This window comes from Lepisma saccharinum, chromosome 5 (genome assembly GCF_977018435.1).
Source record: "Lepisma saccharinum chromosome 5, izLepSacc3.1, whole genome shotgun sequence".
Classification (NCBI taxonomy): Eukaryota; Metazoa; Arthropoda; class Insecta; order Zygentoma; family Lepismatidae; genus Lepisma; species Lepisma saccharinum.
In genome coordinates, this window is record NC_139233.1 from 25,343,216 (window position 1) to 25,354,374 (window position 11,159).

General features: G+C 36.6%; 1 protein-coding gene across 1 annotated transcript in view; it reads left to right on the forward strand.

Moving 5' to 3' along the window:
- Positions 1-11,159, forward strand: part of MCPH1 (Microcephalin) — a 47,123-nt gene that overhangs the window by 15,821 nt on the left and 20,143 nt on the right. Inside the window, exons 4-5 of the mRNA XM_083122321.1 lie at positions 903-1,091; positions 8,529-8,693. Coding sequence (XP_082978447.1) covers positions 903-1,091; positions 8,529-8,693 — 354 coding nt within the window. The remainder of the gene's footprint in view (positions 1-902; positions 1,092-8,528; positions 8,694-11,159) is intronic.

Sequence of the window (11,159 nt, forward strand, 5' to 3'; positions counted from 1 at the left end):
AACTTATCCCTTCTAATAGCACATTTATGTAGTTACCAGAGTATTAAGTTTATTCCTGTGTAAAGGGGTCCATTTTTACTTCTCAAATATTTACAGCAGAATTAATCAATTTTCCGTGAATTGCATAACTCTCAGGATACTTCAGACTTTAGAAAGTGTTGCGTCGATATATAAACTGTAAATTTCGTGTTTAAGAGTCAATTTCGAATTTTGCAGATCATTTCGCATTATTTCGTGACAAAACAGGGTAGAAAAATGCACCTCAGACCTTTCAGAAACATGAAAAAGGAACATTATAGCATGTTATTTCATTACTTACGTGAAATTTAGAAGATTTCGTACTTCCGCGTTGCACAATTTAATGGTTCAATCCTATTAATTTCGAAGATCCACTGTCTTCATTCACAAAAGGGTACGGCCGTACCCTTTTGTGAATGAAGACAGTGGATCTTCGAAATTAATAGGATTGAACCATTAAATTGTGCAACGCGGAAGTACGAAATCTTCTAAATTTCACGTAAGTAATTTAAACCGCGTTTACCGCAACCACCATGAATGTTATTTCATATTTCGTGTTTTCGTCAAAAACTAAATTTGCATGCCTCTACTTATTAGGGCTCTTCTCAGCTTTGTTTTAGTTAAGAGACTTATCCCTGTATTGTGGGATGGGCAGAAATAGCTGATTTGCCCATAAATAAAGAAATCAGCAAATCAAGCAAGCCAACAACAGTGTTGTGAATATTCAATATGGGAAGTGCTTTGCCAAAAAGGCAGCATGGTTGATCACCTGTGGCTATTTCGTCCAAAATAAATATAGTTTCATAATTTACTTAGTGTATGTTCGATATGCAAGTGTGTGTGTGTGTGTGTGTCTTTTTTCTAATATACTCTCATAATTTTAGGTGACGCATGTGGTCTTCAAAGAAGGTCTTCTCTCTACATACAGGAAAGCCAAAAAGAAGAAAATCCCTTTGGTTTCTGTTCTTTGGATTGAAGCATGCCGCAGAGCTGGTCGGAGAGTTTCCGAGGGAATGTACCCTCCCTGTGACATAGAACATTATGAAGAGCCTAATTTATTTAAGACCCTGAGGGTAAGTAATTAAAATTTCCATGTAGTGTGAGTTTAATGTATTTGAGCAGTAAAATTAAATTTGTGTCACATACTTAATTGTCTTTGCTCTTTCAAAATTCTACATACAATTTTTAAGAACTGAGTTTACCTTGAGGTGTATTAATAATTTTGATATGTTTTCCAATATGGTGAGTGCTGTTTTTGTAGCAAGTTAACATTTTATATTTATGTAAATGGTTATTTCTCTTGTAGTCTACGGTTATTACAAGCATAAAAACACAGTTTATCTTGGTGATGTTTCAGAAGAACATGTGATCCCTTCATCAGACATTTATTTTTAGCTTGATTAACCTTTAACCACTTGCCTTACGACTTTTTTTCCAAATTGATGTCAAAATTTTACACTTTTTTTTATATTATATTTTACTACTACTTTACATGCAAAATTACATTAACAATGGTTTTTGGTACAACAATCAAAAATAATCAAAATATTCTACTCCAAATAGGCATTCCTTTATTAACCCGAGTATACTCGGAGCTGTTAAATGTGATATAAATTGTGATATTTACTAACAATAATGCAATGAACAAAATGGTATGTTGTTTATGTTATAAATGATATAATATTGATTTCCAAAGACAAAAGTAGTAATTATTATTTTCACAGAAAACTGAAAGCGTGGTGGAGCTGGTGCTGGAGATTCAGGATCAAGTTCTTGCCACACTCGTACAGATGTCAAACTAACATCAGAATGCGAACTTTCGATTGAAATATCATCACAGTCAGTTAGCTGTGCTTATATCACTCATTTTGCTGCCAAAAGGACGACAAAGTTCCAACCGAATCAACGCTTCCGAACAATGCGTTCTTGCAAGCAACCGAATGTCACGCAATGCAGAAAAGCTGTTGTCTTTCTTCACTTCTTGCCGCCTCAAGGCAGGCACAAAAATTAGTGCACGCTCGAGACATCTGTTGGCCGGACTTGCAACTAACTCCACCTACCCAATTCATCATGAAAGTTCCGCCCGACTTAGTACGGGCCGGTAAAAAAATTACATTCAAACTCCTCATGTTTCCGAGATAACTCGGGATAATATTTTGCCGGAAGAGTACCACATCCAAGATAATTCGGGTTAGTAAGGCAAGTGGTTAAACAGCCGAGCTGGTTTTCGAAAGTAACCTCTCTCTCGCTGCGGCCTTTGCGCGCGATTTTTAAATTTTTACACTTATTTCAGAAAAACGTTATATATCTGAGACTATTTGAGAAATCTGCTTCAGATATCTTTTGTTTGAAAGCAAAAACATCGGAGCACGCGACCGTGTACAATTCAGAAAGCCTAAGTGAGAAAAACGGGGTTGGGAGGGGCCAAGTCCCCAAATTTCAATGAAAAAAAATCTGGTGTTCGCCCCCTCTTCTCCCGTTATTTTGGAAAAAGGGTGCAAACTTTTGCATTGTTTTCAAAGAATAGACCTTTTGCAACAAAGGGAAACTTCTTTCAAGTCTAGTCCTCATACAGGCTGAAATATGACGCAATATGTACAATCCTGCATTTTGGCAAAAATGGCTAATTTGCATATTAGATAATAAATTAGTATATCTCTGAGACTATTTGAGCAATCTACTTCGGATAACTTTTGTTTGAAAGCAAAAACATCGGAGCATGCGACCGTGTACAATTCAGAAAGCCCAAGTAGAAAAATGGGGTTGGGAGAGGCCAAGTCCCCAAATTTCAATGAAAAAAAAATCATCTGGCTTGTGTACATATTTCCTTTAAAAAATATATAGCTCTCATATTTCATTGCTTACCTACTAAAAAAAAATATCCTAGGTATACATTGATTTCCCTTCAAAATTGAATATCAGTCAGTTTTGACCCTAAATTTCAGTCATTTGCATTAGATGTGGTGAAAAAAGATGCGGAACATAAAATGTACTGAAATCAATGTTTTTTACCCCAGATTTCTATAATTTTTCTTACCTGAGTTGTCATAATTATCACAACTGTCTGCATAGGCCAAAAATGTTGCAAGTCATGAAACAAAAATGGCTGTCATTTTCAAACAAAGTCTAGTTTTAGAAAAATAATGCCTGTTTTGAACTACCCTTGTGCAGGGGTTACAACGACAAACAAATGAAAAATTTTAAAAATGGTCAAGCGACCAGTGCTGGTGATTGACCCTGAAATTTTAGGCAATTTCCAAAAAAAGTAAAATTTTTGGTAGAAGGAATAAAAAAACAAAAAATATTATTTTTGTAGAGAAAGAGGATGTCTTTGCAATGATTTTCAACATCAAAAGTTTTTGGTTCCATCATACCCACATGATGAAAATTCAGATTTTCGTAACCTAGTTTTCCCACCACAAAAATTAGGCTACAAATCCATTATTTGTCTTTTTATAGGCATTTGTAAAAATTTTTGTGTGCTGGTGTATTTTTTTTCTGAAATCCTCATTATTTCATTGAACTTTGTATAAAATTTCAAAGAGATCTAGTGATTGGTGGTTAAGGAGAAAGGAAATAAAATGTAATCAAGGGTATCTTGTGTGGAGGGTCTCAAGAGTGACAGACAACACTGAGTTGATGACATTTCAAAGTGCTGTAAAATGAAAACCGTTTGAGATAGAATAAAAAAAATTAGGGGGTTCTTTCAACCATAAAGGAAGGGTGTATACCAAATTTCATCAAAATCGGAGTTTGGTGGGTGTCATGACCTCGTTGAAATGGCACTGAATGACCCTGTGGAGAAATATGTCACACGCTTTTGTACAGAACTGCACAAGTGTGATTTTGGGAATCTTCATGTCTTTGCACTGCATTATAGAAATTACTGAAGTCATTGTGGCCTGTATAGTTCCGTGTTTAAACAAAATTATTTATTAATAAGATTGCTACTACATAACCTCACATAGCGTCGTCGCCTTAGAATCAATCACATAGTGGTTCGGATCTCACTTTAAACTGTAGGTCCAGTCCCAATTAGCCTTACTGTGCATATAGCGGACTTAAAAAAAAAACACCAACATAAACCACACAATACATAACGTCATTGCCTTGTAATGAAGGAACCCTGGTTTCGATACTCTTTCGAATGGTTCGGATCCCACTTTAAACTGTAAGTTGAGTCCGAATTAGCCTTTCTGTGCATAATGTGGACATTTTTTTTTTTACTGAGCCACTTTTAAATGCTTAATGAAAACTTTCCCTTTTTTCTTACTTGTTTTGGTTATGCATAGTTCAGGACATGGTCCCTCATGATTTAAGCCCTCCAACTTTTCGGTACAAGTTCTTAAACTGAATGATTTTTCAAAGAGGATCAAGTCCTTACCTGCACCACTCCAAATCGATGGCTCGTCTTGTTTATCAACCCTGGTGGTTATTTTCAATGTAGACCATATTAACACAAGACAGCAAAAACACCACATGAAAGAACAGAATAACACAGGACTATGGCCACAGTAAAGAAAACAAGTATCTGCAACTCCCACGCTTCCAAATTCTCCCGCTTCCTCACCCTATTTGCAGTGTTACATACCCTCTATATTTCGAAGTTACTGACCAGATGACTGATATGTCCTAAGTATTGGCTTCTGATTTTACTTCTTATAAATACCATACGAGTGGTACTCATTGACTAACTTCATAAGCTAATTTGTTCATTACTGTTAAGTTTCACACATGAATATCGTACCGAGTTAGGTGGTGCTACAGATACACAGAAAATTCTGGAAGTTAGCAACACTTGTGGCCAGTGTGGGCGAAGTGTTTCCAACACTCTCCCAAAGATGATTCGGGCCGGGGACCGCTTGCGGTCGACCATTTTTTTTGTGAAGGAGGAAGGACAGTGACCATGCAAGAACTGCATAAGTCACTCGAAAAGTGAGTAGAAAGGCGAGTACTAGTCCTCTTTCTTCTAGCGTGGGTCAGCTGTGCCACATTGCTGAGCCTCGTGGAGGCTGCAGCTGCTTTATGTTTACAGCCAATACAACAGGAATTAGGGGAATTGAAAACACTGCATATGTAAATATTCATGTGTGAAACTTAACAGTAATGAACAAATTACATTTCAAGGTATATCAAGGCATTGAAAAACATGAACTTAAGATATCAAAATTGTTTTCAGAAATCAACGCAAGCGGTGCTTGCTTCATCTTCCTTTGCCGCATGCTTCTGCTTAGAATAGATGTTTGTTTACACAATCACAAAAATATGTTGTGAAAAGTCAGATATCCGATTCACATATTCCTGGAACTCTTTAACATTTTTTGCTATTCCCGCCAAAAATGTTAATTCAGAAATTCACTGCACTTGGAACAATTCAGATCAAGACTTTCTACTGGAGTAGTTGCAGCTTTTCACTATTTGTCTCCACTTCCATGTCTTAATCTGTTCAGACAAACCTCTGCCTTACACACTTTTTCATTCTTAATAACTACTAACAGACTTACTATGGCCTTTACATGATGTAAATAATAAATACAAAGTAAATATTTATTTGTTACTAGGGATGTGACGAAGCTGAAAACTTACCGATGCACTCACCGATAATTTTTGGAACCAATACCGATATTTAACTGATTCCGATACATACGATTATTCAACAGAAATGGGATGATATTTTCAACATGACAAAAATAAATTTGCTATGTGCATTTCTATTGCATATCATATGTATATACATATACAGGGTGTATCATAAGTGATGGTCATAAATGAAACCAGACGAAAGTTCCTCTTCCACTTTTCCGAGAGATGCTCAGTGTCGGAGCTAGACACCACTGAATGTGTGGGAAAGTACAGTTCACACCTTTGTAGGACGAGTACTATGGCAGTTAGAAAGGCGGTTCCAAAGAAATCATAAATTAATCTTACGTGCTCTACCAGAAATGCACTATGGGAGATCTGTGGGACCTAGACAGAAGGGACTCCCCATAGGAAATGTGGTTCCCCCTAGAAAGAATACGTGAAAGGGGTAACTGAGGAACCAGGTGGACGTCAATTACATGATATCCAGATACCATTCACAATTACGGAAACACGATAGACGAAACTGGATAATTTTAGCATGGCTGCGTTGCCGGAGGGGCAATTGGCATAGCAACACTGACAGTAAATGCAAGCAAAATGCTCATTGGCTGACGAATGTCATGGGAAAACATTGTGGTTGAATGTGACCTCACATGGGAAACAGTTTCAAGGAAGGTATTAACACATTCGGGTCTGGCCTCATAATACAGCATTTTTACCTCTGGTCTGCGGTTTTTGGTTGCTTTTCAAAAAATCATAGAAAAAATATTTTTAATTTGTTTTTATTTGCCACATATTTCTTAAATCTACAAGACTTCCTCTTTTCAATGAACAAAAATTTGTTAAAATTTCTTTTCATTTTCAGACATTTTTAAATATTTTTTTCAGCAATGTTTTGTGAAGAAGAAAAAAGTAAAACATTGTAACAAATGTTAATATAGAGATATTTTAAGTTCGTAATCTGGAATTTTCAATAATTAACTACATAAACTATCAATACATCTTTTGAATCTTGCATAAGAATGCTTCTTATGTGCACATAACAAAAAAAATTACAAATTACAAGTAATTATCTTTTGAATGAAAAAGTGGCTGCAGGACAGGACCAGACGATGTATCAGTTGGTTCTGCGTCATCTGTAAAAATTAAACAAATAAATAAATAAATAAAATAAATTTTCATTTGACATACACTATACAAAATAATAAATGGAAAAATTAAAAATACATCAGTGCATGTAGGAGAATCAAACAAGAGGCAAGATGAATAGACCCAAAAAAATTACCTCTTCTCACTTCATTCATAAAATACTAGAGTTTGCAACACTGTTTATATTGTCGACAATAATTATTACGAATATAACCTACCTTACTAATCTTCAAATTCATCTGCATCATGAAAATCGTCGCTAAGTTCAAACTCTGAGTCGGAATCCTCTATGCAGTCTGGATCTAACGAAGCCATTCTAAACAATGCACAGTACATCAACGCGACAACAAACAGTCGCAGGTGCGAGATAAAAATAGCACATGAGTCACCTAGCGGTCGGAATTTCAACAGAGGGGCTTGAATGAACACGTGCATGAGACGAAGTACGAGCATAGCCCGTCGTTCAATCTGCAAAGCGATTGCATACCTCAGGACGGGCAATGCCCGTCGTTTGTCCACATTGACTTCAAGTGCACTGCGGGCTACGCCCGTCGTGAGACCCCAATGTGTTAAAAAAAATACCCTGAACACGTATGATACACTTGGTGGCCGCAGTGGCTCAGTCGGTAACGCGTCTGATTACCATTCTAAAGGTCCCGGGTTCGATCGTCGGCCGGTTCAAATCCGGGAACTTTTCTAACGTTGGAAGCGGCCCCGGCACCCACCCAGCGTCGAATAACATGGGTACCTGGGCGAAACCCTGGGGGGTAAAGGTGGTCAGGGGTGTGATGCTGATCACATCACCGTCACTCACGACTGGATCAAGAAAGTGTGGGGCGTTACCCTCACACCCCCTATATGCCTTCATGGCATGATGCTATGCACAGGGGAGCACTTTTTTACGTATGATACACTTTACTTCTTATTAACCAATGCTCAACATTCGTGCACTTTCGTGCTAGAGGCTTGTCTATATTGAGTGTGTAGGCAAACCTAGTGCCAGAAGTCGCTCTGGGAAGCATAAAGCTTGTATTTGATACCATTTGTTTCGGTCCAGGTAATGGCATTGTTGCGAGAGGATGTATTTGTTTTGACCTTTGATTTTTTTATTCAATATGTCATACACTGAAAAGTAAATATAGTGTTTTATCTGATTCTTTCATTAAGTAGATCTTAATGTCATTTTCCTGTAGTTTATGGTTATTACAAGCATAAGAAAACAGTTTTTCATTGTGACGTTTCAGAACACATGCTCCATTCATGAGACATTTATTTTCATTTTGACTAAAGATACAGTTATAACAATGGTTAGCAATTTTTTTTAACAAAAAGAATCCATTATATAATGGATGTTGTCAATGTTACATTGTTGTAATATAGTAACTTAACTGTGGAAAGAAGCAGTCTGTTTTATTTTTATTTCCGATAAAAAAATTTAGATCACATTATATTTTTATTTCAAATTATGAATCCCAAATATCATCATTGATATTATAAAATTTAATGTAACAGAAAACATCAAGAGACTTTGTGAAAACAATGATGAATCTGAATTACCTGATGATATTACCTGATGATACCACCGTGTGGTAACGGGGCATAATTCGAAAAGGAAGAGTGAAAATTTTCAAAAAATGATTCAAAATCACTTATTAGTACATAACAACAGATATTAGACTAAAAACAAGAAAAAAAAGTGACAAAAAATAATTCATGCGTTTAAGGGTTACTCAGTTTGCGCCGTAATTTGTAACTCACCCTCTATATTTTACTTCCAGAAAGCCAAATCCATCCAACCAAATTATGAAGGCAAGGTAAAAAGAAGAAGAATGAAGAAAACGAGCAAAACAGACCAAGAGAGTGATGATGGGTTCAAAACTCCGGACTTATCCCCACTGAAGCGATGCTTAGAGAAAGGACCAAACCCAAAACTCTCCACTCCAGTTAGTTGATTTATTTTATTTTACTTATTTTAAAATTTACTCTCACTGGTAAAGTGTGGTTATACAATTTATTAATACAGTGATTGGGATTGTTGACACTGAACTGGTCTTAAATAAATGTTTCAGGCTGTGGGTTAATGTTTTGCACATTTATTTCAGTTCAAATATAGACGTAAGGCTCTGATATATTCTGTTCTTTCATTTGCAAGCCACTCTATAAAATTTTAGACTAGCCAAAAGCTATTAAAATTATTGCCAACAAATATTTTTGTACTCCCATGTATTTTTTATTGAGAATGAAGACATTCCCTCTGTAACTTAAGATTTTCACCAAACAGAATATTGTTTCAACATTTTTGTCCTTTCCTCTACAACTCACCATACGTATACAACAGCTGATGGACCCATATGAGCACTGCACATTGAAGTCATGTGAATGTAACAGCCAATCTATGTTGAAGAAATAGGTGCCAGAAATTCTGGCAATTTTGCTTGTCTGTCTCCCTCAATGCCTCTCTTTGCCCATGTGGCCTTTGCCACTGAGTGGTATGGTGACATTTATAGAATACTTTAAAGATAGCAGTATTTCAACTTCTATTTGACACAAGGTAATATACATCTTTCTTTTGTTGGGCTGAATATTAGACAGGGCTGGTACCGGGGTTGGTTATAACGTGCAGTGACGCAGGATGCCCTGGGTTCAAATTTGAGATAAAGTGAAGTGGCCATTGTTCCATCCAATTATCAACATTAAGAGTAGAGAGATACATACTTTCGCATGCTTGTGTCTGGGACATGTCAAATATTGCAAGGACCAAATGTAATCATATAGGCACAAGACATCAAAAGATGTGAATAGGTTAAGAAAAAAGTTATAACATCCCTTTGAGGACTGAGTCCTGACAACCTGCTTTTCATTGGGCGATGCATGGTGATCTAATACCACTGTTTGTTGACTCCTAGGAAAAAACAAAAAAACAACCTTGGCAGAAATACCTGCAATTGTGTGGAAAAATTCCTTCTCAACAACTGACAATCTCAATAACAGATTGGGCACCTGAGCACAAATTAACCTTTAGGTGCCCGATCATCTTGATCGAGATGCTCTTAGGTAACCCTCGGGTGCCCGATCGTCTCGATCGAAACGCTTTGTCAAGGTCTTAGTTTTTACGTTATAACTTCGCTATTTTGGGCTAGAATTCCGATTTTCATTTCCTTTTTCATATTGTTGTTAACACATGTATTTAACAGAAATGATAGTTGCATGTTGTTGTTTTTTTTTCATGAAAATGGCGGGAAAAACGCGACTTCTTTTTTGAGTCTCTTTTCAAGCGAAAAATTTTGCAAAGGAAGGCTGGCTTTGTTGTTCTAAAGCAATGCGTTTCCCTCACCCCCTGGAAACTGCATTCGAAGGAAGTTTGTTTAGCGGTACCCGAGGTCAAAAGGAATGTTTTCCATCCTTTTGGAGGGGGGGCAGGGGGAACCCCAATTTTTTTAATAAAAATGTTTTTTGGGGGGATTCCCCCTCCCTCCAATATATACGCTGAATGTGCATAAATTTTATATTGTCTGAATCTGTGATTCATTCCATTTATAACACCATTAACCCTTGTTTCCATGATATGAAAAACTCAATATGCTGACCAAGGCAGTAATTTATTTTATTATAAAACATAAACTAAACATAATGTTTCAACCTTCTAGCAAGGTCTTCAGACTCTGCACCAAGTACAAATGCAACAAGCTACAAAAACAGGACGATATATATATATATACAAAATTTGCTCCCCTCCAGACTATTAGAAAGTTGTTTAGGACAAAAAATTGCTATTAGACTATTAGACTATTAGAAAGTTGTTTAGGAACATTCTAGCAGGTGTCAACTGTACTTTCACCTAAAAGGCTAAACATATTTACTTCCATATAGAATGTGGTTGGACTCTTTATCTCACGCTCTTTTTCCTTCATTCTTCTTCCTTCTTCTCTCCTATTTCTCTCTTGTCCTTTCCACTCTTTCTAACACCTTATTCCATTCTTTGTTTATTTTCAGTCCCCCATTCCAGTTCATTGTGTTTTCTTCACCTTTCTTCTCTATTTCCTTGGCCTCCTTCCATTTTCTCACTAGTATTCTCTTCTCCCTTCCTATTTGCTAAGCCTCATCCCACTCTATATCATGTCCTGTTTCTCTCGTGTGTTTAAATATCGCATTCCTCTCTCTCTCTCTTAAGTCGTACATCATCCCTATGTTGTTTCAACCTGTCTTTCAGCCTCTTTTTCGTTTCTTCTATGTATGCACTCTGACATTCTTTACATTTCACTTCGTAGATAATCCCTTCCTCTTCCTCTGCTCTGTTTTCCTTTTTCTTTTTTGCATTCTTAAAAAGAGAATGGGACAAAAAATTATAGGAGAATGGGATAGTGAAAGGGTAGTGAAGGCGTTGAGCAATTAACCTCTGAGCTACAGTC